This window comes from Falco rusticolus, chromosome 8, assembly GCF_015220075.1.
Source record: "Falco rusticolus isolate bFalRus1 chromosome 8, bFalRus1.pri, whole genome shotgun sequence".
NCBI lineage: Eukaryota > Metazoa > Chordata > Aves > Falconiformes > Falconidae > Falco > Falco rusticolus.
The window spans coordinates 8,978,564-8,993,401 of record NC_051194.1 but is presented as its reverse complement, the minus strand read 5'-3'; the positions used below and the strand labels follow the sequence as shown (position 1 = coordinate 8,993,401).

The 14,838-nt window shown below is 48.5% G+C and overlaps 1 protein-coding gene across 2 annotated transcripts in view; it reads left to right on the top strand.

Moving 5' to 3' along the window:
- Positions 1–2,545: 2,545 nt before the first annotated feature.
- Positions 2,546–14,838, top strand: part of ADAM19 (ADAM metallopeptidase domain 19) — a 36,189-nt gene continuing 23,896 nt past the window's right edge. The window contains exons 1-3 of one of the 2 annotated variants that reach the window (XM_037397872.1): positions 2,546–2,676; positions 2,862–2,941; positions 5,596–5,666. In XM_037397872.1, coding sequence (XP_037253769.1) covers positions 2,607–2,676; positions 2,862–2,941; positions 5,596–5,666 — 221 coding nt within the window. In that variant the 5' untranslated portion in view covers positions 2,546–2,606. The other variant, XM_037397871.1, reaches the window with a different exon arrangement.

Below are 14,838 nucleotides of genomic sequence, written 5' to 3'. Positions count from 1 at the left end.
TAATTCCCAGTTATCTGAAAGCCTGACCTGGCTCTGTGAATCAGGCAAATGTCCCACTGACTTTGGTAAGAGGTTTTTGAACACGTGGGTACAGGCAGGATCTGACTCATCCTGTGCCAGAGGCACGTGGCGTTGCACATCTGAGCACTGTGAATAAGGCTAGAATATCCTGAATCTTTCCATGCAACAACATCTCAGTAATGTGAGCGATATATCATATATAAATATAGATTAAACTATATATAACAACTGCACAGTCTGTGATTATATTTTTATGGAGGGAGTTTCTAGTGATTATAAATTAAGAGATCAATTCTCATATTACCAAGATCCAAAGATAAAAATGCCACTATGTAACACATGCAAATATTGCATATATTTGTATGGTACTTGAGTGCTAACAACAATCACAAGTAGATAGTTGTTGGCCTAAGTATTTTACCAATCTTAAAATAAGGCTCCTTTTTTTCCATTTTATCCTTTTTTTTTTGGACCTGATCTTCTTTTAGAGAAATATATGGAGCAGTTCCTGTGGAGATTTGTTGCACTGAGAAGATTTGTGACAGTCTTTCACTGCAAATATACATGTTCTTCATCAAAGTATTTTTTTTCCCTTTGGGCAGGCAAAAATTTTATGCAGGGATGAAAGCAGAATTGCTAAATTTGTGTCTACATTTGGCATGCATTTTTACTTATTTATAATAAGGGCACCAACAACAGTGCCATTGTTTTCTTCTATATTACAGGCAGCTATAAATAAATGGGGGAGTTCACAAAGAAAAACAAGGTTTCCCTTCAAGATACTCCATATGATTAGAAAAGAGCTGAAGTCTGGTCCCTGGATTTTTGATCTGGGAAATAACAGTTGTGCATTGAAAATTTGTGACCTGTCACAGGCCAGCTGATTTGTCATTTATAGCCTGCTCACCCTGATGGTTCCCCCCAGGTGTCCCCAGGATGCCCTAGCTTTCCTCTGCCAGGGTGATATCAGGGACAAAGTGGCCCTCACAAATCACAAAGGTTCAGCATATGAAGTGCTGGGGGAGAAGGGGGATGCGGATGAAAGTCATAAGCCAAAACGGTATCTGCAAACAGAAACAGTCACATTTCCTTTGGGCAACTGTGGCAGGAGTCAGCAAAGCCCTTCAGTAAAAGAGAGCTCAGTGGTTTCAGTAGCATAAATAAACATCTGGACAAGAGACAAAGTCATTGTTATTATTATCTAGCGAACCTTTATTCTAAATGGAGTATTTCTTTCCTATCAGCCTGATTTACCAATACACTCTGAAACATAGCCAGGTGCAAATTCTCCTCATTTCTTCAGTTGGTTTCCTGGTGGTTCACCTACACAGGTGCTTTATAGAGATGGATGGGAAGGGTTGCATGGATAATGCAGATTGATGGCTGTCTGAAGAGTGTGACAAGGAGGTAATGCCTTTGCCTGCCGCTCTGAGCTGACCCCATAAAACCACATCAGTCCACCCTCACAGCCTTGCTCATGCAGCTGCAGTTGAGCTGGGCAGGAGTCACAGCAGGGGCATATGAGAAGGCAGCTGCTTTTCACGGGCTCAGTGTGTGTGAGGAGCATCTACAGCACCATGGAGCTCAGGGGTTCACGGCCGGTAACCAAGTCAGCATGGCCCCACTGACTTGGACTCTCCTATTCTGGTGCCACCCTGCCCCCCACCAGAGCTGCCCCAGCAGCGAGGCACTGTGGCTGGCAGTCCTCTGGGTGCTCATCTCCCTGAAGGACAGAGGACCAGCAAAGAGACGACGTGTGGATGTCAACCCGTGGCTCAGCCCTGAAGGATGCAGGAAAAGACAGGGATGCTCCTTTGGGAGCAGCATGGGAGTAAGCGGATATATCCCTGAAGGGCAGTACAGGGAATATGAGCTGTGGACGTTGCCAAGCCCTTCCCCAGGCCCAGCCCCTCCATCTGCCTTAAGGGGAGAGAGGCAGCGAACATCTTTTTGCCTCTACCCTTTTACATGGGCACATAAAGATCTATCCTATAGCCCTTCAGCTGTCCAGGGACAATGCATTTCCCAGGTGCAGAGGGATTTAGGATGCCTCTGGAACCACAGGTTCGGCTGTGAATGGTTCGACTGGTTAGGATTACACATAGATATAACATACATAAATAAGCAACTAAAGCGATGGCACAGCTCCTACAGGAGCCGCTTGGCAATGATGTAGCAGCTTCCTGCCACCACGTTTCCCCTCTTTGCCAGCTTTGGAGGGAAGCACAATGGATTTCTGTGCTGGGAAAAGAGCTGGGAAGGGGAAAGACACTGCAGCGGGAGCCCCGGGGTGTGCCCGGGCTGCCCCCTGCCCCGGGCACAGCGCAGCCCCGCACCCCGCCCCGCCGGGCACAGCCGCTGTCGCATCCGGGGCGCATCCCCGCGGTGCTGTGGGGTGTGTGTGGGGGGGGGGGGGGGGGCGTGGAGGAAGAAGAGAAGGAAGAAGAGGAGACACCCCCCTATCCGCCCCCCCCGGGCAGGGGGCTGCAGGGGCGGATTGCGGGCCGGTGGTGGGAGGGGAAAGCCGCGCCGGAGGTTTTATACGCGGGGCGGCGGCGGCGGCGCGCCGTCTCCTGCCCGGAGCCATGCGGGGCCGGGGGCTGCTCTGCGGCATCGCCCTCTCGCAGCTGCTGCTGCTGCTGCCGCCGCCGCCCCGTGAGTGCGGGGATCCGGCGGCATGAGCTCCCCGGGGGGGGTGGTGGTTTGGGGGGACGACCACCCTCCTGCTTCTTCTACAAGCCGCGCGGAGCTCTCCCCTCCCGCCCTGGCTTTGGGGTGTTTAACCCCTCGGGGTGCGGATGGGGTCGGGTTCCTGAGCAGCCCCTCTTGTGTCCCCGCAGGTGCCGGGGCCGGCGCGGAGCCGCAGCCCGAGGTGGTGGTGCCGCGCTGGGCAGCCCTGGGGACCCCCAGCAGCGAGAAGGTAGGTGGCGCCCAGCGCTGTGTGTGCTGTTTGCGCGACCCTCCCGGGGGGCTGCGATTGCTGCTTGCGCTGAGCCCTGTGCCAAGAGCCAGAGAGCCCACCTGCAGCACGGGGGCGAGCCCGGGGGGCTGATCTGGCCTGGGGGGTGCTCCGGTGCCTGGCCCCCATCGTTCCAGCGGCTGGGAAGCGCTGGCCCTCTGCCATGCCTTAAAACCTACATCGGGACCACCTGCGCCCTGTGCCAACAAAAGGGGGGGGGGGCAGACGATGCTCTCAGTGGTGCTTGGGGAGCAGCCAGGTAGAGGCATCCGCTTTAGGAGAAGGTGAGTCACAGCTGTGAGGGTGCTTGACTGAGGAAAGCCACCCAGCACCTCAGGTCTCACTGTGGCTTAGATGCCACACGCGTGGAGACAGATCGCGCCCCTGCTTCCCGTAAAGTGGGGGCTGGAGCGGTGTGGCACCCTGCAGCCATGCTGAGGCCCGCCGAGGTGCTGGGCTTCAGCCTCAACCACAAACCGCAGCTCAACTTCCCAGCCTCTGCATTGCCACAATCAAGAAGTTATCAGTTGCCTAATCAAATGAAAGAGGAAAATCCAGATGGTGTTATTTACGTTGTGAACCAGAAAAAGGAAGCTGCAGCGTTATACTATACTAGAGAAAAATCATGGCGTCTCCCCATAAGTGGTGTTATTTTGGGGTTTATGTCTTCTCCTTATGATGAGACTTGATATAGCCTTTAATTGTGCCATGTTAAAAAAAAAAAGCACTACTATGACTCTCTCCTGATCTTAATTCTCTTTTTAAAATGTTCTTGCAGTGCTGGTTGGAAGTTTTCATTCTCTCTGTTATTGATAGTGACCCAAATACATCTGGACAGCATTTTCCCTTGCACAAATTTGCTGGGTCTCACGGGTCGTACTTAGTTTGTTTCAGGCAAGTTCCTGTTGGCTCTAAAACCTGTGTTAACAAAGCTTGTGTACAGCTGGGGATATCTCAGCTACACAGCAACTGGCGGGCTCTGAAGCAGTGGGATTATTGAACGAGAAGGGAGTACATTACTAGTAATAATGATGTTTGCACAAACTTTGTGAAGAGTTTATGATGATGGAGACTGTCAGAGCCCCCCAGTTAGGGACAAGACAACCTCTGTTGCTTACGTATCAGTTAGCAAAACAGCAGACCTATACTGAGACGTACTGAGCACCTGTGGCTCGGTAAGCTGAACTCAGCCCCTTGGAATCAGCTGTTGTATATAGTCAATGTATCAACTTGTTTTGCATCATCTGCATGGGCCTGGTGCACAATGTCCTGGAAACTGAAGGGAAGATGAACAAAACCCAGAATATGAGCAGGGAGCTGATGAAAGGAGAGGTTTGTAACTGAGCTTGGAATTGATGAAGTGGCGAGTGAGCGTATCGCGAGTGAGCGTATCTATGGGCTGAGGTCTTTCATCAGAACATCCCATGCAGTCAGCCTTGCTTTATTTTGCTTTCAATTATCTGTTCTGCAAAATCCCCTCCAACGCTGAATTAGGAATTACAGTGGGTTAATAATCTCACAAGTTCTTATGATTTTTTTTTTTTTCTTTCAGCTGAATAGAGAAGTCTGCTTTTATCAAATGGGTTATTTCTCTTCTGGGGAGTTCATTCATTCATTTGCTTTATGAGAAAGTGCTCAGACTCAGAAATCCATGGCTTAGCTAGTGGTTCTGCTTTGAGGGGACTGAAACTGGAGACCTTCAGAGGCCCTTCTATTTGGTCCTCTAGAAAGCATATTCTATACTTTCGGCCTCTTGATTTATTATTATTTTTTCAGTGTCTGTTTTAGTGTATGTGTTTGCTGTTGCACTAAGAAATGAGGGTCCTTTCTGTTAACACCAGTGGGTCTTGGGGAGCTGGCTGTCCTGGGTCCTCATTCGGAGCTGTAGGCACGTTGCAAACCAGGGCTGTGCCTGTGTGCTTGAACATGCTAGAAAGCTGCTGTCATGGTTTCCAGTCCCTTGGCAGCCTGGGACTAATACAAAAGCAGCTGTGAAATACTGTCTGAACAAAGGCTAGAGCCTAAAGACGTCTAAGGGACCCTGCTGCATGCCTTTTATTGGCATTTCGTGCAAGTAACGGAGCTAAGTGAACATCTCTTGAAGAGGCATGATTCCTCTTGTCCTGAAACAGGCTCCTAAAAATGTCTTTCTGCTGTGATGACAAAGGAAGCTTTGGTTAACTCATATATTTGACTTGTAAACCTCTGGGGCAAGTCGGGATGTTGTGTCATGTGGTCCTGAACACAGTGTACAGGAGAAGAGGGTGCAGCACACCCCTCCTACTCAGCTGCACCACCAAGCCCCCCAGCACCAGGACTTGTTGCCTCATCTGAGCCCACTATTCCTCCCGATACACCAGGGTCATGAGCTCAGGTATGGGATCCAACCAGCGTCCCTGGCTGCTTCCCAGCTCTGCGTGGCTGTGCTGTGGGGATGCAGCAGCCTGCCTGGAGCTGGGACCCATCCCTTCCCCCAGAAATTCAGGTCTGAAGATAGGAGGAAGGTGAGGAGTGGTTTTAAGGTCATCTGCAATTTCCAGGGGAACAATTTTTGTTGCTGAGTGTGTCCATAATTCTGATGTACAAGTAACAGGCGCTCTCTCTTTTGCATGCAGTATCCATACAGAGCTGAAGTTAAGGTAAAGGCAGAAGGCCAGGAGCTCATCTTGGAACTGGAGAAAAATGGGTAAGCGTGCTTGTGTCTTGCATTGGGTCTCACTGAAAAAATGAATAAGGATTAGAGTGAAGTCAACAGGAAAGCCTCCACTGACTTCAGGGTTTTGATAAAGACAGGATGAGGAAGTCCTTTTCTGGATTTCAAGGTTATTCCAGGTCTGAGTCCCCACTGATGTTAATCAGCCAAGCAGTGCTGACTGCAACAGAGCTTTGTCAGCAAAAAGCAGATGGTGACCTGGCCCTCAGTGTGTAAACTTATTTTTGCATCATAATTCTTATTACATTAACTAGAAAATGTTGCTGATATGAAGTGCACTATTTACTGAATGGCTTGATGCTCTAAGAGTCATACTGACTCTAATGAGGACTTCATTTGCTGTGATCCGAAGAGGTCCTGCTCCGTTTCCAAGGAGAAATGATCTGACAGTTTCAATTCCATTAGTGCCCTTCATGCTAAAGCAGACTGAAAAAATGCTTTTGCATTAACTGAAATGCAACCTCCTCTCAGGCATGATACAGCAATGCTGTGTGGTATCATAGCGTATGATGTATATTGAATTCAGCTGAAGCTGCAGGAGATTGAGGTAGGTAGAAGGATTCTGGTCTGGAGGCTGCTGCAGAGGCTTTCTGCCCTGTGAAACATTAGTTTCCAGTGGTGGAACAACAGCTGGAAATCTGGCTGCAAGAAGCTAAGCAGTCCAATTGCACTGTTGCTGTTTTATTTTTAAATGGGTCTGAAGATTTATCTATGGAAACACAACCAAATATTTGTCTACTAGAATCAGTAGGGATAATAACCTTGGAATAAAACCCCTGGTTATATTTTTAAATTTATTGTATGGATATCCCAACCACGGAGCTTGGGGGCTCAGCTTTCCTTCCTAAAGAGTGAAATGTCAGAAGATCTTATTAGTTCTGATGTCAGTACATAAACCTAAATGATATTCAGGGTGTTTTGGAGGAAAACCAGACTTTTCTTGGCATTGTCTGCTGTAAAGAGAGAAATCTGATGGCTGACGAAAGGCGAGTGCAGCCTACGAGGTGTTTTCTATTATGGGCCACATACGCTGCTGGAGTTCCAGTGCTGCAAAAGCTGGACACGTTTCTCAGGCAGGCATGCACCTGTATAGAACAGCTATAAATTCTGTGTGGTTTGGCATCTGGGAAAATAGAGAAGTGGTAGAAGAGGCCAGGCACAATAAGCACTGCTAACTCAGTCCTGTCTAATGCAGGAAAAACAGCTGTTGCTGGTGAGAGCGGTCAGCGGTGCCAGTCTGAGCTGAACCTGGAAGCAGCATTGCTGCTAATGCTGCTGGGGGGGGTCTCCTTCCTGGTGGAAGGACTGTCAGGTCTTGCATATTCTGCAGTCGCTATGCAAAGGTGAATTTATTTCTGGCACAATAGAAGCTGGCAAGAGCAAGGATTCTTGCTGAATTAATCCACTTGTGCTCTGAGCATGGTGATGTAACCTCCAGGTGCCTCGCGGGAGCGGTGCCGTGCTACTTCCAGTGCAGACAAACTCATTGCTGGTGTTAGTAAACAGAATTGTAATAATAGAAGGTTTCTATTGTGTTTATTTCCTGAAATGCATTTTCATTTGTTGAGATGTATATACACAGGCTGAAGTGTGTGGGCACACACTTCCACTGCAGGATGAATTGCCTCACTGGGACTGATGAAATACAGCAAGGGGCTTGAAGTTTTTTAGTTTTATTTTCTGTGGAAAATGCAAGTGATTCATAGATAGCAGTGCTTCCCATGGGAGTTTTGCCAGGCCTCAAGTCCTTGTTCGGAAACGGTGATGGTATAATCCCAAAATGCAACTCTGAACTTAATTAGATGAGTGGTTCTGGAGAGCCACCACTTCTCACACACTTGTGAAGGTGCAGAATTAGAGACACTCAAAAGAGAAACGATGAAGCAAACAAAAACACAAAGTCCCTGGGAGCCCTGTGGATGTTGTAATTACCAGCATCCATAGAGCACTTCGAAGTGGAGGCAAATTGCTTCAACTTGTCAAAGCATGCAGCGAGGCAGTGTCCAGCCTGGCTCCTCAGGCTCCCAGCCTGGTGTTGCTCCACAGCACCCAGGAGCTCACCACTGCTACCGCTTATCTTATCGGGGAGCCTGAGGTTTGGGTGCTGAGTAGTTGCAGCATCAGTGACTCCTCTGAAGGGTTTGTTGGGCACCCAGACAAGGGAGAGGTGAAATCCTTAAGTGGGAAGTGTCCCTTCAAAGCTGTTTGACACCTGGATGCTTCTGGTTTCATGTTCACATGCAAGTGGGTAGAACAGAACTGCAACTTTAGGGAAGGTACTTGGGGCTTTTTGAATTAAAATAAGCCCTGGAGTTCTGGGTCATTTAACAGATCCAGCTTAGAGGAGACTCTGGAAACCAGCTTTGCTGCTGAGGTTGGTGCTTTGCTCCCCATGTCCCCAGGCTCAGCACAGGCGTGTGAAGGCATCTGCCTAGCTCCTGTTTTATTCTCATATCCACATCCCAGACTCGCACCGCTCAAAGAAAGCATGGAATGATTGGTACAATCCAGGTCTGGTTGGGATATGGTTTACTCTGTGGTTCCCAAAACTAGAAAGTAGGTATACCAAGCTAGTGAAATGGTTGTGATGTTCTCGGTGGATTAGGCAGCCTTGTTAACATGTTCACCGCTCTCCTTATGGAGAGGAAAAACTGATGAGAGTATGAGCTTGCTTTGAAAGAGGTGGGGGTGGTGAAAGAGGCATAATGTGTACAGCTTTGGTACGGATGCACTAGCTCTGGAAGAAATGTGCCGTTTTCAGTACGTGGAGGAAATGTTCATGCCAAGCCTGTGATTTCATATTCTATATGAGCAGGACATTGTGTTCATCCCCAGAGGTGAAACACAGAAATGATTGCGTATCTTTCCTCAGAGCTGTGTAACTCTGTATTTTGTAATAAGGTTGCCACGCATCTGAGTTTGGGCTTCATATATCTACGAATACAATTATTGCATTAGCAGTCAACGTAATATTGCATTATTTACTGCTCAGGAGTTTGATAAGAAGGCAGAACCCCACTGTAATTCCAAGCAGAGGTCACAACACTGGTTAACGTTTCTGAATAATGACAAAAGTATATCCCCCAAACAACTGGGGCTTGTTTTAAATGACTCAAAACCATGTCCTGCAGCTGCAGGATTGGAAAGCTCAAAGCTGCACAAACAACAAATATATGGAGAGATGCCTATAAAGCAGCTTTAAATTTGGCTGGGGCTTAGGAACGGAAGAATCTGAGTTGCAAACCTTGGATGAAAAGTGACTTTTTTTAAAAGGCATTTGCATTTGTTAATAAAAAGCAGCTTTCAGCCAAGCGGGGAGGGGATGCTGAGATGCTCTGACTGTGTGTGGCAGTGCTGCCTGGTGTGAGCCTGTTCTTTCTGGTGAAGAGGACAGCTCATATTTGCACAGCAAAAACCTGTGTGGAATTTGTCTTCTCACCTGAGTGCAGGAGGAGTATCAAGACTTTCCTCCCTCTTCTTTTCCTCTTTGTATCCGTCATGGGGAGAGGACCCCTCAGCTGCAAGGGGTAGTGGAGGCTTCTCCAGGGGATGTCCCTGCCTGTGGGTGAATCCCATGGGCAGCGTGGGGCACAGCTGCACGTTTTTGCTGTGTGTTTTGGCTGCTGCCTGCCCGCAGCCGCTGTGATGGCGCAGGGCACTTGATGGCAGAGCCCCAGGGAAGATGTGCAACAACCGAGGACACTGCAAAGGAAATCCAAAGCTCACCTGGCCTGACCTCGGGAGCAACCCAGACAGCTATTTATAGGCAGGCAGATCTGATGGGGCGCGGTATCGTTTCCAGTCTCTTCTGACCCCACCTGGGAAGGCGACAAGCACTCCCGCCCGGCTCGCTGCTCTCAGCAGTGCGATAAGAGAGCTGGATGTCACTTGTATTTCATTGTTTCCTGCTTTTGCTCTTTTCCAGGGCCTTTTCTATCAAATGAGCGAGGAAGAGGGGAGGTTGCTGCCCGCCTCTGAGCAGGAAGGATATATGAGATTATTCCACCGATGGGCTTCATATCATCGGCGTCTAATGGGCTTCCTGCATGGGGAGGGGGTTAAGGGTTAAGTAAAGGAGGGAAACTGAGTTTATCCTGCTCTGCTGTCTCTTGGAGTTATCAGAAAAACAAGGTTGGGACCTGGAAAGCCATAGTTGCTTTTCAGCCTCCTGATTCCCTTGGGATACTCAGGGACATCTCTGTGCAGGGCAAAGAGGAAGAGACAAGGAAATGGAGCCCTTGACATCTTTTGCACACTGACTCTTATCAACCAGTTTTCCATTTATTTTATTTCCTTTTTCCTCTCCAGGCAAGTTTTATGGGTCCCATTGGTAAGCCAACGGGCTATGTGACAAATTTGACTTGGGTCCTCTAACGTGATTTACGCAGTGAATGTTGCAGATGATGTGGATGGCAGAAGGGGATGGAGAGCCTTTCGGCTGTGGTGTTTTCCCAGGCCTTACAAATAGCTAGCTTAGTTCCACCTCAATAGCTGGGAAGCTGCTTTTCCCTTCCAGACTGCTGCTTTTCACACAACAAACATGTTCTCAGATACATCAGCAAAGGCTCTTGAGGAAGGGAGCTGAAGAGCTCCAGGCTTTGTCTGGATGAAACTCACCAAGAAAAAAAAAAAATATGTTTGGATTTCTTTAATTTTATGAAGTGCCAGGTTTTGGCTGGAGGATTCCAGAGAGGTGAAATCTCCAATTTCCCACTAGTGGTGGATACAGAAAGCAGGCATGGCCGCTTGTGTTGTCATGGGTCATGTGCTGGTGGTGGTCAAGATGGGGTCGCATCAGGCTTTGATAATAAATTCTGACTTTAGGGAACATTTAAGTGACTGGGAGGTAAGGGGCCAAATTCCCCTTCTTACCCTACTTGGATCCTGTTGAGAGGCAATTGAGTGGGACCACAGACTGTAGATGGAAATCTTATGTCTAAACTTTCTTGGGAGAATCAATTCCCTCCACCCCCAGATGCTGGCAGCCTGGCTGGACAGATTTATTATGATTTGAGGAAAGGGACAGGGAAAGAGATGTAAAAGATTGCAGGCTTCACTTTTGTTGGTCCCTTGACTGAAAAATTAGGAGTTCATGTTTCTCACGAGAGCTTCATGGACCGTCTGGCGTTAGTTTTTTGGGAGGAAATAAAAAATGTGTCTGTCTCCTAGCTACTCATGGGTGTTTTTAAATTGGCAGCTGTCCATGTGGACTTAGCCCCTCTGTAAAATGAACCCAAACAAAGTTGCTAATGGGACCAAATTATAAAAAAAATTCCCTCTTGCTCCAATTAGCAAGAGCACCAGTGTGCTGCCGGGGCCCTCTTGGTGCCTGTGGGTGACCTCCCTCCAGCTGGTGGCACTGAGCATGATCACGGTGGTCCCTTGGGGTGGGAGGCTCTGAGCCCCCCTTGGGCTTGTGCTAACAAATGGTGTTTCACAGGCAAGAGAAAGCTGCTCCTGTTTATCAGGAAAAGAGGCGCGAGGTTCCCCAGAGTGGCTGGGAAATGTGCACTCCCTTGAGTGAACATGGTCGTGTGAGAAAGGCCCCAGTTTTCCTTCTGTGTTTGGGAGTGTTTGGGTGTGCATGGGGGGAGCCCCCCAGCCCCCTGCTGCTTCTCTGCCCCTCTGCAGCAGCCGGGTGAGCTGGAGGCTGTGCTTTGCATCATCTCCAAGTGCCGCAGGGGCAGCTGCCGGCTGAGAAAGCTGTGTTTGGCCCCACACCCTCATCCTGCCTCTCCTGCCGAATGCCATCGGCTGGCATGCGCAGTAGGTGACCTCCCTGGCACGGCGTCTCTGTGCGGCGAGCAGAGGGATGCCCCGCGAGCGGCACGGCGGCGTGTGGAGCGGGGTTTGTTTCAGACAACGATATCATTGACAGGCTGGAGCGGGACCAAGATCACTCCGCGTCGGTCATCAGCAGAAACAGCCTCAAGCCATCTGTACATTATGGCACCGAGCCACTCTTTGTTAGGCTTCCTCGCTTCTATTTAACCTGGCTCCCAAGGCTTGCTGGGGAACAAACCCTGCCAAGAGCAGGCTATTCCACCCTCAGCTGGATGCCGAGCCAGATCTTGGGGAGCAACTGATGTTGCCGAAAGCTGGTCGCTGTTGGAAAGGTGTGAGGGCTTCTCTAGAACATCCTGAGTCTCTTGCGGAGCATGCCCTGGCCTCAGACAGCCCCACGTGGCTGCAGCTGTGATCGAGGTTTAGCAAAGGGGAGTGCTTCCATCCAAAACCAGCTTTTCCTCTGACTTCATCAATTCTTCATGCTGATAACTACTCTAATGAGGGACTCCATGCTGCCTTTTAGGAAGATGATGTGTGCTAGCAATCTGCCAGCTGCCTGACTGGATCTCAGAAGCCTTTAAATGATGTTATTTTGCATCCAAGCTTTTGCAGCTTCATCTTGAGCTGCTGGAGAGTTAGTCACCGAGACATAGAATGTAACAGAGAAGAAAGGGTCAAATTAGGCTGTTTTTCCCAGGCTTTCCTTCTCCAGCAAGGAGGTAAGCTCTGTGCTCTTCTGGAAACGATGAAGCATGTCCATCAGTGCTTTGCAGGACTGACTCCCCTGGAATCAGCTCCTTGGCCTGGCAGTGATGCTGTCCTGAAATGATGGCAGATAAGGTTTTGGGGTATGTGTGTCTCATTAATCTCTCCTGTTTATCCAATAACAGGTACATGTGGAGAAGAGGGACAGGGCTGGCTGGTAACTTTGGTGCATCCTGAGATGGAAAGAAGCTTTCTTTCCTATTTAGTTACAGTTTGGTGGAAAGCTCGATGCTAGCTGAGGAAGTGAGTTGGGCTGGGAACAAATGTTCACAGGCCCAAAGTGAGATAGCACCCCAGGGGTGTTGCAAGATGTCCTGTTGTTTTTTCCTCTTTCCTCACTGCCCTCCCCACCGCGCACTGTGCAATGCACTGTGACTGCCCTCAGCAGTGCTGCAAGAGCCCCAGGGCTCCCCTTGTTAAGGCAGGGAAGGGTCTTCAAAACAGAACTCTTCTGAGATCAGAATAAGAAGCTGGATTTTTCATAGGGAGCTTGCGATGTAGGATAGGAGTCAGCTGGTGGAGAGAGGCTTGGAAATTGTTATATGGCACTGCTCAGCCGGGTGATGCATGCAGCTGCTTAAGCATCCCTAAAAAGTCAAGCAGACCTCTCAGCTCCTTAATCCGCTGTAGAAGGGGCTAGAGCCTGAGTCTGCAGGCAGGAAGAGATGTGCATGCACTGTGTGTTGTGTGGCATCATCCTGTGCCCTGAAACCTGGTGTGCTGGGCTGTGGTGCTCAGCGTGGCCTGGCTCGGCACTGGGGTGGGCAGGAGTCAAAGCACTGAGGAGTTTCATGGTGAATGCTGGAAGAGAGATAAAACAGCTATTCATAGTGAATGCTTTCCAAGAATAAAGGAGCAAGAAGAAAACATAAGCGTGCTTGTTTGGGAGTGAAACAAACAGGCTGTGCAAGCCTCAGCTACTGGAAATCCACAGGCCGGTGTCTGATTCTGGCTTTAGTAGCGCTGGGCAGATGTACACTGGTTTGCTGTCTGCTCTCGAGATGAGTCTTACACAGAGCAGATACCTGCCAGAGCACATTGCTCAAGGCAATTTCCTGTGAGTTAATGCAATCTGTTGATTAAACATTTGTTTCTCGCAGCCTCATGCTGAGCAAGCTACTGCAGTCAGGGAGATGAACAGAATTATTTTCTGTGGGATGGTGCTTCTGTGCTTATCTTAAGTTTACAGATTGGAGATAGCTGAACACAGCAATCTCGCCTTCTGATCGCTGACAGGATCTAGAGATGAGAATTAACACATCAGAAAGAAACAAAATGAGCTTTCCTGAACTACAGTGAACTTTGAAAGTAGAGATAAAGGGTGTTGTATTGCCGACATCAAATGCTATGAAATAAAACAGTGGCGCACAGTTTTGTCTGACACAAAGCCATCGGTACTTTGATGAGTGTCTGAGCCTTTAGATGCTGGATGGGGGAACACCTTGCAAATGCTCTGATAAAAGGTTGTGTTTCCTGTTCTTCTGGCCTAATTTAATTAGATGTCACAAGCACCCAATCTCTTGTTTAAACAGAGAAGCTTTCAAGGTAGATTAGACCTGCCTGCCACATAGCAAAAACCAAGACAGATGGAAAAATATCTGGTTTTGCTTTCAATACAGCTTTCTTCATCCAGCCCAAAGAACTGAGGCAAAGAAAAGAAGAAAACCTTTTCTTTCTTGCTTTCTTGAAGGTCATAGCTCAAAAATCTGGTGCGTGAAATGCATTGAACAGGGATGCGGGAGGACTGAACTGCAGCTGTAGTGTCGCAGGCATCGCTCTGCCCAGGATGCACATGGCATCCTCGTGGCACTTCGGTGGCCTGACTGCACCGCAGGGTTGCTGCAGAAGGGTGTTTCCTAGATGGGGCATGTTCTGTGAGCCTTCTGCAAATTTTCAGAAGTGAAACTGCTACTTAAAAGAACTGTTTTAAACCTACATTTTATGGCTGCTGAGTTGGACACAGGATATGACCTTCTTGGTTTGGCCCACATTTTGACTTGCTGTACTTTTTTACATCACTGTTTAGTGAATACAGATGTTTAAAAAGAAGGGGAAGGCTGTTTCCTCTGGAACAAATTCAAAATGCTTACTATTTAGTGCATAGGAGCTCCTTTTATAGACTTTTGGTCTGATCCTGGGCTGAAGACAGGGACAATATTGTCTATTTAAGTGAGACATGACACTTAAGCATATGACATGAACAAATGCAAACTGAGGAATCAGCATTTTCCTAGGACAAAGATGTGAATTGGCTTCTGGGCAGAAGTTGCAGTGCAGATGCAGATTGGTTTATAATTGTACTCAGATTTGGGCATTGGAGAGAGTCTGGGTCTGAGCTGAGAACTCACACCAGTGCCCAGATGTGTCCTGAACTGGCCTGTGGTGTGCTTGCTACGCTGGGCTTGCTGCTTTGAATCTCATCCCAGTATATCTGGGGCATAACTTGGCAGTGGTAAAGGAAACTGCACACAAACTTGTACCCATTAAAGGGACAATGACGATGTTGGGTTTCTGTTTTGTTTTGTTTTTTTAAAGTCCTCACATAAAAATTGAGTTGTTCACTTGCAGCTGTTGGAACTGGATCTTGGCGCCT